The 12,365-nt window shown below is 55.3% G+C and overlaps 1 protein-coding gene across 5 annotated transcripts in view; it reads left to right on the top strand.

The window, feature by feature from the left end:
* Positions 1–12,365, top strand: part of IQSEC3 (IQ motif and Sec7 domain ArfGEF 3) — an 88,806-nt gene that overhangs the window by 69,114 nt on the left and 7,327 nt on the right. For all 5 annotated transcript variants that reach the window (XM_025283019.3, XM_025283018.3, XM_025283020.3 and 2 more), the window contains exons 6-11: positions 2,050–2,172; positions 2,758–2,924; positions 5,414–5,553; positions 6,894–7,019; positions 8,985–9,084; positions 9,224–9,385. In XM_025283019.3, the coding sequence (XP_025138804.2) occupies positions 2,050–2,172; positions 2,758–2,924; positions 5,414–5,553; positions 6,894–7,019; positions 8,985–9,084; positions 9,224–9,385 (818 nt within the window). The remainder of the gene's footprint in view (positions 1–2,049; positions 2,173–2,757; positions 2,925–5,413; positions 5,554–6,893; positions 7,020–8,984; positions 9,085–9,223; positions 9,386–12,365) is intronic.

Below are 12,365 nucleotides of genomic sequence, written 5' to 3'. Positions count from 1 at the left end.
TTCATCCACCCCAGGAATGTTAATTGAGTTCAGATATCCGCTAGGAATGCAGAAATCGACTCTGGGGATTGGGAGCGTGTGGCCTGGTGGGAGACACAGCAGAAGAACCACGGAGGTCGAGGAAGACTCTCTGAGAGATGGACATCTAGATGCAGACCTGGAGGTCAGGGGTGGGCTGCAGGACGAAGGAGCAGCCTGGGTGAACGAACATGCAGTGATTGGAGAGCAAGGCTGCAGGACAGAGCCAGGATGCCGCAGGGGCAGGGGTGACTGGGAGTGACCAGGGCCATGCTTTGCCGGGGAACTCGGGTTTCATACAGGGGGTGTTGGAAAAATTATAAGCAGAGGAGTGAGTGACAGGGCCGTGGATGTCCTGGAAGTGTTCTTCCGGAATATGGTTTGGAGGCAAAGAGGCTGGTCCAGAGGCTACTGAAGTCACAGTTGAGGTGCAATGCTGAGGCCCTGACCCTCAGCAGAGGCCGTGGGGAGGAGAGAGGTGGGCGGAGCCCTGAGGCAGGGAGAGGCAGCAGGGCCTGCTGACCAGAGTGGGCGGGAACAGAGGCGGCCAATCTCAGGAAGAGCCTCCTGGGCTACTGAGAATTCAGAATGCGCGGTCTTTGCTTCAGACCCACCAGAGTACTTTGTCCAGGTTATACTAAATAAACACGTTTATACTTTCAGCTTTGAGAAGAGAGAGATGCTGGGTGTGGGGACATTTTATCTGAAGAATTCCTCAAACCAGACATTATCAAATATTTACTCAGGCCAACTTAAAATATTAAATACTTGGTAAAACATAAAAGATGTACACCCTCACTTCCCTGCAAGAGTTGCTAACACAGCCTGTGGCCTGATGAAGGCTGCCCAGGGACTGACTCCCGCCCTCAGCAGCCTCCTCTGTGCGTAGTAGCACCGTTATTTAACGTGGCCTCTTATGAACCCTGTAGATCAACCAAATGAATCCTCGTCCCCCCCCAGTTCTTCCTTTAGGATGTCTCTCAGATTCTGAGCTGGCCTGGTCCGTTCGGGTCCATTCGAGTTGTTCCGATTTAGCCCCGTCTCTCGCCTGGCCCTCTGCAGGTGCATCCTGACGGCCCCTGCTTCTCTATTGCTCCTGCCCTTCCCTGTACGTTCATTTCCCCCCAACACCAGAGAAACCATCGTCAAACAAACTGGATTTGTCAATCATCTGATGGTACCCTTCTACTTCTTTCCCCTGTGTTCAGGAAAAACCCCCACTCTCTGCATCCCGTGGGAACCAGGAGAGGGCAGCATGGGGCGGGTGTGGGGTGACCAGGATGGAGAAAAGCGGAGCGGCACGTGTGTGCAGAAAAGGGCACATCAGCTCCACGTGGGAGCCTCTGCGGCCCTCGGGGGCATCAGGCCTGCTGCTCTGTGGGGCCCAGATTCCTGCCCCGATGCTCATGATCCTGGGGACAGGGTGCCCCAGGAGGGCAAGGCTGGATGCGCTGGGGGCCAGGAGGTTAAGCTGACTTGTCACTTGCTTGGGGGTGGGCAGTCTGCTCGGCTATGAACGCTCAGACACTGGAGGGGCGGTGTAAGAGGAGACTCCCAAATGGAACGGAAAGCAGGGAGAAAGTCAGGCCCCTGACAGGCCTTGGAGAGGACAGGAGAGGAAACTGTGTTCACCTTTTAAACCTCTGACTTCTGGATGCTCAGGGGCTGAGAGGAGAGGCCCTGGAATTTGGAGGCGGGAGGTCTGGGCTCGGCATCCTCTTAGCCGGAGGCCTTGGACTGCCGGCCGCCGCCCTGGGCCCCAGGTTCTGGCAGTGGGAGGAGGACCCTCAGCCAGCACCTTGCAGGGCTGTCTGGGAGGGGAGGCAGGGGTGAGGAGGTCCTCCTGGGCTATGGCAGGAGACCCTGGCATGGGTAAGTCCCTCCTGGTTGGTCTCAGACCCCCAAGTCTCGCCTTTCCTTCAGGGAGGGGTTGTCTGGCCAGCAGGGGGGCTTCGCCCCCCTTCCCAGCTCTGGCTGGTGGAGGCAGGTCTGGCCCACTGCCCTCACGGCCCTCTCCCCTCCCGGCCTCAGCTGCGTGGTGGACGAGATGGACTTCTCTGCCATGGAGCTGGACGAGGCCCTGCGCAAGTTCCAGGCCCATATCCGCGTGCAGGGTGAGGCCCAGAAGGTGGAGCGGCTCATAGAGGCCTTCAGGTGGGTCCTCCCCAGCCCTCACATACGCTGGGCGTGGGGAAAGTAGGGGGCTGCCAGCCGGGGGCAGGAGTCCCCCACACGCCCAGGGAATGGAGGGAGCAGCCCGGGCTGTGAGCTGAGGACAGGAGTCCCTAGAGGGCTGGTTGGGGTTTGGTCGGGGGAGGGTGGGAGGGTGGCAGGAGGGGAGGAAAAAAAGCAGGCAGACCTCTGGGGTTCTCTGAGCTGGACCAGCATCTGGCCTCCAGGTGGCCTGGTGGCACTTCGTGTGTCCCCATCAACCAGCAGGTTTTTACTGAGCATCAGTCTGAGGCTGGTACTGGTGGGGAGTGGGTGTCTGGGGTCTTTGGGTGCATGACACCTGCCCTGTCCCCTCGGTGGGAATGGGGGCCAAAGTGTGGAGATGGGGAGCCCCCCGGGCCTAAGCCCACACCCGGAAAACCAGACATGTTCCCGAGTGCCCCCCTCTCCGGCGTGTGTGTGTTCCCGAGTGCCCCCCTCTCCGGCGTGTGTGTGTTCCCGAGTGCCCCCCTCTCCGGCGTGTGTGGGAGGCAGGGCCCTCACGCCCCACGCGTGTCCCCACCGCAGCCAGCGTTACTGCATGTGCAACCCCGAGGTGGTGCAGCAGTTCCACAACCCGGACACCATCTTCATCCTGGCCTTCGCCATCATCCTGCTCAACACCGACATGTACAGCCCCAACATCAAGCCCGACCGCAAGATGATGCTGGAGGACTTTATCAGGAACCTGAGAGGTAGGGGGTGCAGTGGGGGTTCATCCCTTCCAAAGAATGAAGGCCTGGAGTGGAGGAAGGGGTGGGGATGTCTAACTGCCTTTTATTCTAATTTTCAACTGATCCGGAACCTGCTCAGAGTCGTTCTGGGAGTCTCAGACCCCCATGGAAGGCTGTCACCCCCGGTGGTCAAGGGCACTGGAACTGCTGTCTGGGCCCAGGAGGTTGCTAGCATGCCAGGCATCGGGGGAGTCCTTTGTGTTCTGAGTTTCATCATCGTGTGCCTTCTTTGGCTCTTTCTTCACCCACTGTGCTAGGAACTAGTTTCTTCCTGTTATTAATAGTCTAGAAACACATGCCTCCAAAATATTGCATCTGATCATTTCCTCTCTCCTTTTTCTCTGGACTCTGTTCCTGGAACTCCTGTTTTCCAGATGTTAGACCTCCCAGTCTGAGCCTCTGATGGCAACTTTCTCTCTGCCATCTTTGTCTTCTTGTTTGACTTTCTTGAAGATGGCCCTCAGCTTTCTCTTTCAGATCTCCTGCTTAACTTTTCATTTCCGCGGTCATCTTTTTCACTCTCAAGAACTCTTTTCTGCTAAGTGCTGCTCTTCAGAGCCTTTTGTTCCTGTTTCGTAGATGCAATATCTTCTCATGTTTGCACTTGTTTGTTTGTTTCGGTTTCTCCTCACTTTCTTCTAAGTTCCTTTTTCAGTTTTCCCTGTACTTTTCCTCTCTTGTGTTGGAGACTTTCCATACACAGGGGATGAAACTTGGTTGTCCATCCACATTTAGCAGTGAGCCACTAAAAGGCTGATTAAAGCTCCAAGTGTGCGTGGGGTTGCCGACTGGTGGGCTTTCTCATGTCGACATTTCATTAAGCTGTTTCACGGGGAGAAGTGACTGCAATATCTTTAGATATTTTCCCTTGGGATGCTCAATCCCTCAGAAGAGAAATGTCTAATCTGTGGCCCAGAGGGGGTGAGTCTCTCTGCCAGCACTGAGAGCTGCGTGGGAAGTGGGCTCGCGGGGGTCTCCTAATACACAGGCATCAGCTCCACCCCCCAGTTTTCAGCACAGACTCTCACTCTTGGTTGCGCTTAGTGTCAGTTGCTGAGTCGTGTCTGACCCTTCGCAATCCCATGGACTGTAGCCCCCACAGCTCCTCTATCTGCAGGATTTCCCAGGTGAGAATACTGGAGTGCCTTGCCATTTCCTTCTCCAACAGGTTGTGCTTGGGGTCCACCAGCCCAGAGTTCCTGGTTCATCCCTTCCAAAGAATGAAGGCTTGGAGTGGAGGAAGGCCCGGGGATGTCTAACTGCCTTTTATTCTAATTTTCAACTGATCTTCCTATTTCGAGCCCACCTTTACCTCCAGGGCTCTGCCAGCTCCAGAGCCCTTGGTGGTCCTGAGCCTTCTAATCCTCTGCTGGTTTCCGTTTCCACTTTCCCAGGTTTGCGGATCATGTGCTCATTCACCCACTTTCAGGTCCCCTGGTGCCCCTGCCTCTTCCTCCGTCTCTGCCTATTCCTTTTTCCGGGGTGTTCAGAAGGAGCAGAGGTGTGCAACCTGCCATCTCTACCTGGGAGCCCCGTGTGCTCAGCCCCTGCCCTGCTCCTCTTGGCCGCAGCCTGGTTTCTTTCAGGGGCCCTGGGGGGTGCTTCTTGGTTCATCTGCCCAACTCAGAACCAAGCTCAGATGTGGAAGACACGGGGTCAATCCAGAGAGTCGCTCATAGAAGGTGTAATGTCCTCTCGACACTTAAGAAAACTGCTTGGAGAGCACTTGCTCAAGATGTTTTATTTTTCATTTTCCCCTCTTGAAAAGAGGAGTGTATAATCGTTAAAAGAAGATTTAGAAAAAGTAGAAGGAAGATTTTGTTTATTGCTTCTGTTTCTCCCTCCCGGGGAAAGTTGTTTTCATGTTGGTGTACTTCCTGCTGGTGTTTTTTGTCACCAGAGTCTGATCATTACCATGAAGTGGGAGACGGGTGGTGGTCTTGTTACTGCATCACTGCAGGGGCTGCCCTGCTCTCCTTCACTTAATGTCCCACCCCTCCCTGTGCTCCCAGCAAGGAGGGGATCTTCTCACCATCTGACAACTAATCACTGAGCTCCCTGTGGAGGGGAGGGGAGGGCCTGAAAGAGACAAGACAGCACACGGGCAGTGCCCTCGTGGTGGGGCCGGAGCGGGAGATGCTGGGAGGAGCAAAGGCAGGAGCCCGAGGCTGTGATCAGAGATGAGGAGGAGGCCTGGGAGGTAGGAGCCATGACTGTGGCTGTGGGGCACCTGGAGGTGGGGCTGGGACACGTGCTGAGCCCTCATACAGCAGGTGCTCTGGCCAGGGAGGTCATCTCTAATTCAGCAGGGATGTAAAGCCAACCACTGAAGGCTTTGGAGCAGGGACAGGGCCAAATCAAGGCCACCCTTGGGGAGCGTCACTCAGGTAGCGGGCTTCCCCTCTCTGGCTCCAGCCAGACCCCCTCCCTTCTCCACTCCTCATCCTTAGGTGTGGATGACGGTGCCGACATCCCCAGGGAGCTGGTGGTCGGCATCTATGAGAGGATTCAGCAGAAGGAGCTCAGGTCCAATGAGGACCACGTCACATACGTCACCAAGGTGGAGAAGTCCATCGTGGGCATGAAGACCGTAAGTGTCCACCGTGGGATCACGGTGCTCAGCTGGCAGGGGGCTGGAGGGGTGGAAATGGAAGGGGTGAGGGATCACTTACCCCCCACCTTGGGCCACAGAGCCCCTGTCTCCAGCTCCTTCCCTTTCTTCCTTTCTTTCTTGCACCCTCTTCCTTCCACCTGCCTATCTCCTCATCGCCGCCTTGACCAGCTCCTGCAGTGGGAGGGGTGGGAGTGAGGTGCTGGGAAAGACTGTCCAGGCTCTTGGGTTGAAGCCTCTGGAGGTTGGGGTGGAACAGACCCTGGGCATCCTGGATGATCTACTGAAGAGAAGGAAGGACATGGGCTCAAGCAGGCTCTCGATGTGGGGTCTCAAACCCTTGGGGTGCCCCTGAGCTGTGGCCCCAGGTCACAGTTTGCTCCAAGTTTGCAGTGGTTTTTAAGGGCAGTCCTCTCGAGATGTCCACAGAAGCTCCGTATACCGCAGACATAAAGGTCTGGCCTCCATCTCTAACCCTGATCTCTCTGGTTCCTCCTCCCCAGTGGCTTTCTCAGGGGGCAGTTTGGGGAACTTTCTGGAGGCTCTGTGCTGGACCCCTCCACCCATTCATGCGGGGTCAGCCTTTCCTGGCTAGAGCCCTTCATGCTGAAGTCGCAGCCTCTGTCAGGCTTGCAGATGCCCCCCAGGAGCTGGTTCACACACTAGAGCAGGTTTCCAGTGTCCCCAGGACCCCCTCCCTGCCTTGCACACTCGTGTCTGGGTGTGAGGTACAGAGAAGCGCAGCCCAGAATGTGGGGGTGCCCTCGAGGAGGCCTCGGAGGGAGAGGGGTGCACAGTGATGGGACTTGAATGATCCAGAGGTTCTTTTCTCTCTTTTTTAAAATATTTATTTATTCATTTCTGGCCATGCTGGGTCTTTGGTGCTGTGGGGGCTTTTCTCTAGTTGTGGGGAGCAGGGGCTACTCCTTGTTGTGGAGCCTGGATTCTAGGGTGTGCGGGCTTTGGTAGGTTCAGTGCATGGGCTTAATTGCTCCGCAACCTGTGGGATCTTCCCAGACCAGGGATCAAACCTGTGTCCCCTGAGTTGGCAGGTGGATTCTTTACCACTGAGCCACCAGGGAAGCCCCAGAGACTGTATTCAATGTCCTTTCTCTGTCTTTTATCCTCTTACTTCTTCCCAGCATCGAGAACCCCTCTTGCCCAGCCCTGATCCCCAAGGAGCATGAGGAAGGGGAGAGAGCCCTGGGGGAGGAGAGGGGAGGTTCAGGGTCAAACCGGGCCTGCATCTGCTCTTCTGGAAACTGGTGCTGGGGGGTGATGGCGCCCCCACCCCCTGCTGAGCACTGTGTGCCCCCCAGGTTCTCTCTGTGCCGCATCGCCGCCTGGTCTGCTGCAGCCGACTCTTTGAGGTGACGGACGTGAATAAGCTGCAGAAGCAGGCTGCACACCAGAGGGAGGTGTTCCTCTTCAACGACCTGCTGGTGGTGAGCGGGGAGCCGAGCCAGGGGCTGAGCAGGGAGGGGCTCAGGGACCCCTCCCCACAGGGTGCTGCACACCCAGCGGCCGATTTCCACAGCCTGGGATGAGTCATGGATGGGAAGGGTGGTGGGGGATGGAGAGGAGACAGATCAGATCCTGTTCACCCCTGCTTTCTAGCACTTAGAACAATGCCTGGGACACTCACTAAATAGTCACTGTATGGATGCCTGTGTTCAAAGAACCCACCTACCAACACAGGAGACGTAAGAGACTCAGGTTCGATCCCTGGATCAGGAAGATCCCCTGAAGGAGGGCATGGCAACCCACTCCAGTATTCTTGCCTGGAGAATTCCATGGACAGAGAAGCCTGGTGGGCTAAGTCCATAGAGTCACACAGAGTCAGACATGACTGAAGCACGCATGCTCTGTGTTCAGAGCAGACAGGTGGTGGCCTGGGCAGACAGGATCGTTCCTACTCTGTAGGTTATAAAGCCAAGGCACAGAGAGCTTATCTGCTCGGGGTTCCCAGTCCTGGTGGGAATGGACTAGGTCCCAGAGCGTCTGCCTCCCCGTCATAATGAGATACCTGAGGCTGGAGGGTACAGGGCTGCACGTCCGTCTGTCCCGCAGCCTGGGAGGTGCAGGGGGTCTGAGAGCAGCTGGTACTGTCCCTGGGTCCAGGGGAATGCTGGCATGTGTGTGTGTATGTGTGTGTGTGCGTGCGTGCACACGTGCGTGTACATGTCTATACATCTATGGGGCATTCAGCCTTCGCTCTTTGAACACAGAGCATGCGTGCTTCAGTCATGTCTGACTCTGTGTGACTCTATGGACTTAGCCCATAGTCTCTATGGACAGGCTTCTCTGTCTCACACCCTGACTTTGCTGTTCATCGTCTGCTTGAAAAGCTGCCAGACCTTGCATGACCCCCTCTCTCCCCTCATTCAGTGCAGATGTCCCCCCACCTCAAAGGTGGCTTGCCCACTCACTGTCCAGTCCTTACGCTACTTCATCCTCAAAACACATACCGGGGACTTCCCTGGCGGTCCAGTGGTTGAGACGCTGCACTGCCCCGTTAAGAAAAACAGTACCAGTTTCTGCCGTCACCTGTGTATGCATTTCTTCACTGCCTTTCGGCTTGTTGTGCCTTAATGGGCTGACCCACTGATTGACTTATGGATCCCGAGGGTCCTCCTCCTGCAACCCCGGCATCCTGAGGCCGAGATTTTTCTTCTTTCATTTTGTTTTTGTTTGTTAGAAATGGTGGTCAGGGAAGGGGTCTCTAAGGAGGCTGTATTTGAGTCAAGATCTAAGTGAGGAGGGGCTTCCCAGGTTAGTGGTAAAGAACCCACCTGCCAACACAGGAGACTTAAGAGAGCCGGGTGCCATCCCTGGGATGGGAAAATTCCCCTGGGTAAAGGGCATGGCAACTCATTCCAGTTCTCTTGCCTGGAGACTTCCATGGACAGAGGACCCTGGAGGGCTATAGTCCATGGGGTCGCAAAGAGTCAGATGTGACTGAAACAGCTTAGCACAGCACTAAGTGAGGAGAGTAGCCGGCCACGCTGGAAGCTGCAAGGAAATAGTTGGTGCAGAGACCCACAGTGGGACCCACCTGCCCTGTTCAAGCCACAGAAATGACAGCTTGGCCTGAGCAGAGCAGGGACCAGATGCGGTGGGGGTTACAGACCAGGCCGGGAGTCCAGGCTGCGTGTTAAATGCAGTGGGAAGGGCCGCTGGACGGCTTCATGCAGTATATTGTGCGTATATGTATGTGTGCATGCACATGTGTATACGTGTGTGTGAATGTATCCTAAGTGTGTAAGTCTGCCTGGGCGTGCCTGTCCTTTTCTGTGTGTTCACTTGTGTTCACCAGAGCCCCTGGGTGTCTGCCCATCCAGGTGTGTGAGGCATGTTTATCACACGAGCACACACCCATCAGTGCACGTCTATCTCCCTCTCTTGGACAGATTCTCAAACTCTGCCCCAAGAAGAAGAGCTCCTCCACGTACACCTTCTGCAGGTCCGTGGGCCTGCTGGGCATGCAGTTCCACCTCTTTGAGAACGAGTGTAAGTCTGTCGCCTGTGGATGTGGCCGGGGCTGGGGGAGGGGCAGGGACCCCAGGGGAGGGGGAGGGGCAGGCACCCCAGGGCCCAGGCCTCACCTGCGGCTGCTCACGGCCTATGGCGGCTGGGGTCTGGCTTCCAGATTACTCTCACGGCATCACCCTGGTGACCCCGCTCTCGGGCTCCGAGAAGAAGCAGGTGCTGCATTTCTGCGCCCTGGGCTTGGACGAGATGCAGAAGTTTGTGGAAGACCTGAAGGAGTCCATTGCCGAGGTGACAGAGCTGGAGCAGATCCGGATAGAGTGTAAGGACACTTCACCTCAGATCCCTGGGTGGCCTGGCTCCAGGAGTAGGGTCGCTCGTAAACAGACACCCCTCCGTGGAGTGAGTGTGGATGAGGAAGGCCCCTCTGCCTTCCCGAGCCCTCCCCGCCCCCAGCCCCACCGCGCCATCACGGCTGATGGAGGCTTCACAGTTAAACCGAGGTACGCAAGGGTGTGTGCACGTGTAGCCAGGCTGTGGGGCTCCCTGTGGGCCCCTCGGCCGCAGAACTCGCTGTGTTTGAGCAGGACCAGGGAGCGAGCCAGCCCTAAAGACATGCACACCAAGGCGTTCCAGGCAGATTCTGACCCAGTTTCCCTGGACAGCCTCCTCCCTGATCCAGTTCAGATCCCCACATCACAGCTGGTTGTTTCCTGTCTTTCATGCCTTTTAACCTGTAAGGGTCCCCCCACTTAATTTTTTCATAACATCGTCTTTCTGAAGAGTCCCGGCTGGCTTTCTGACCGTCCCTCGCCCTGGAGCTGTCTTTCTGTCCTCCAAGGAGCGCCTGTTCTCAGTTGCTCTCATTGCTGTTGCTCAGGCGTTGTAGATAATCTCAGAGCCGCTTCATCCATCCGGGTGGTTTACTGGTGGCTTCTGGATTCAAGACAAGAGCAGTGACAACCTGCGGTCTCTGCCCACATGCACGCTTTCCTATCAAGAAGCATTACGGCAGCTTCAGAGAACCTTTAAAAGAAAATTAAATAAGAATGGATCCAGAAACTCCAACAGAAAATAAAAAGAGACTCTAGGTCTGCCTTGCATGGCCACTTAGTTGAAAAGTAGTTCTAAATTGGTCTAAACCCCTTAGGCAGGAGGAAAGGCAGTGGGAGCTTTGCGCAGGGTGCCAATGCGCCAGGCGATAATGTTTCACGAGCATCCCTGGAGCGCCTACTGTGTGCCTGGCAGCTTGTTTACATGTGCCCAGAGGGAGGCTGCAAGGACTCATGGCCTTACAGAAAACGAGACAGAGCAGTTAAGGGATGTGTCTAAGGCGCATATTAGAAACGGACGACCAGTTGCACTGGAGTCTGATTCTGAGGTTCACGTACTTTCCAGTCTGAAAATGAGAGGCTAGTTTCTGTCTCTAATTTCCTAAGACAACAATGAAATCAGGTTAAAACAAAAAACTCTCCCGACCAGCGCATATAACTTAACTCATTAATGCCTGGTGCAGGAAGGGTATAAATTCCCTTTCTGCTGTAGGTGGGCAGTGTGACTTCAGGGGCATAACAGACTCTTTCCAATGCCATCTTAGCTGTTGGTCTAGAACATTCTCAAGGACACACCCTTACCTTGTCACAATGTCAGAATGTCCCAGATGCAGCTGGAGAGCCCAGCACCCAAGGCAGTACCAGCCTGGCTGCGCATGGCCGCTTTCCCCATCAGCCCCTCTGCCCCTCTGAGAACAAAGGGGTAGATATCGCCAGGATTTGGGTGCTAAGGGTGAATATCCTCTCCTGCTGTCCAGAGGTTGAGGGAAGAGGGGGAGGGCTCACATCTGTTCTTGCTCTTCCGGTGGAGAGAAAGGGAAGAAAGCTGAGCAAAGAGGAGGGGTTGCTCAGGAAGGCCGGGAGGAAAGAAAAAAGAAAAAGGAAAACAACAGCCAGCGTTCCTGTTTATCAAGCCCTTACTACGTGCCTGGCCTTGGGCTGAATGTTGCGCCTGTTGAATTATTTAATTCTTGCCACATCTTTCCAGTAGCTGAGTAGTATTATCTTCATTTTGCAAATAAGGAAACTGAGTCAACAGAACTTAAGGAAGTGGTCCCAAATTCACGTGGTCCGTGACAAAACAAGACTGGCACCCAGGTTCCTTGGGCTCCTTGGTGATTTCTCCAAAGCCAAGGCAGCCCCTCTGGGGGAGAGAGGAGCAACTCTTGGTTCAGTAAAATTATTGAGTATTGACTGATGGTGTGGTTCAGGCAGTCGGCACAAATGGTTCTGGTTTGGGGTTTGCAAGCCGGTGTCCCCAGATTACAGACGACTAGTTGCTAGAGTGCATGCGTGTTCAGTTGTGTCTGACTCTTTGTGACTCCCTGGACTGTAGACTGCCAGGCTCCTCTGTCCATAGGATTCTTCAGGCAAGAAAACTGGAGTAGGTCGCCATTCCCTTCTCCAGGGGAAATCCCAACTCTGGGATTGAACCCATGTCTCCTTTGGCAGGTGGATTCTTTACCACTGGCACCACCTGGGAGGCCCCCTAGCGAGGCAAAAATGGAACCCAAGAGAATAGCTTTAACACAGGGAACTTTAGTGATGTCTCCTGGAAAAGAGGAACTGAGGAGGGATGTAATAACAGCTGTCGAATCCCCAAGGAGGGTAACTGGCCTTTCTCCAGCACCACTGAGGACAGACAGGAAGGAATCAGTTTTTAGTCTAGAGAGAGGAATTAAAGCTGAATAGCAGGCAGACCAACTCAATGGACATGAGTCTGGGCAAACTCCGGGAGATGGTGAAGGACCGGGAAGCCTGGTGTCCATGGGGTTGCAAAGAGTCGGACACCACTGAGCGACTGAACAACAAAAGAGCAAAGCAGACAGGCACCCACCAGAGCCTCGGCAGCTGGGTACTCCCTTCTCGGGGGAGCTCGGCCGGCGGATGCGGTGGGCAGACTGGACGGCTCCAGCGGTGGTGAGGCGCTAGCTACACCATATGAGCCTTCCATGTCGTCCTAGGAGCTGATGTGTGTTAAGCGCCTGACAAGCCCTGAGTGCCTTGATGTCTTTTCTCCTGCGACCCTCTTAATGATCCTATGAAGTACTGTTGTCCCCATAAAAGAGGCACAGAGAGGTTAAGTAATCCGCCTGAAGCCACACAGCCGGGCAGCATCGGAGCCAAGATGCAGACCCGGGTGGTCACCTCCTCTTGTCCATCTCGTCCCCCTCCTCTCGGGCTGTCAGAGCAGGGGCTGGCATCCCTGCCTCTGGAGGGGGAGCTGAGGCTCCAGCGGGCACTGGACCT

This window comes from Bubalus bubalis, chromosome 4 (assembly GCF_019923935.1).
Source record: "Bubalus bubalis isolate 160015118507 breed Murrah chromosome 4, NDDB_SH_1, whole genome shotgun sequence".
Taxonomy (NCBI): Eukaryota; Metazoa; Chordata; class Mammalia; order Artiodactyla; family Bovidae; genus Bubalus; species Bubalus bubalis.
Note: the sequence above shows the minus strand (reverse complement) of the source record. Positions and strands in the feature narration are given on the sequence as shown.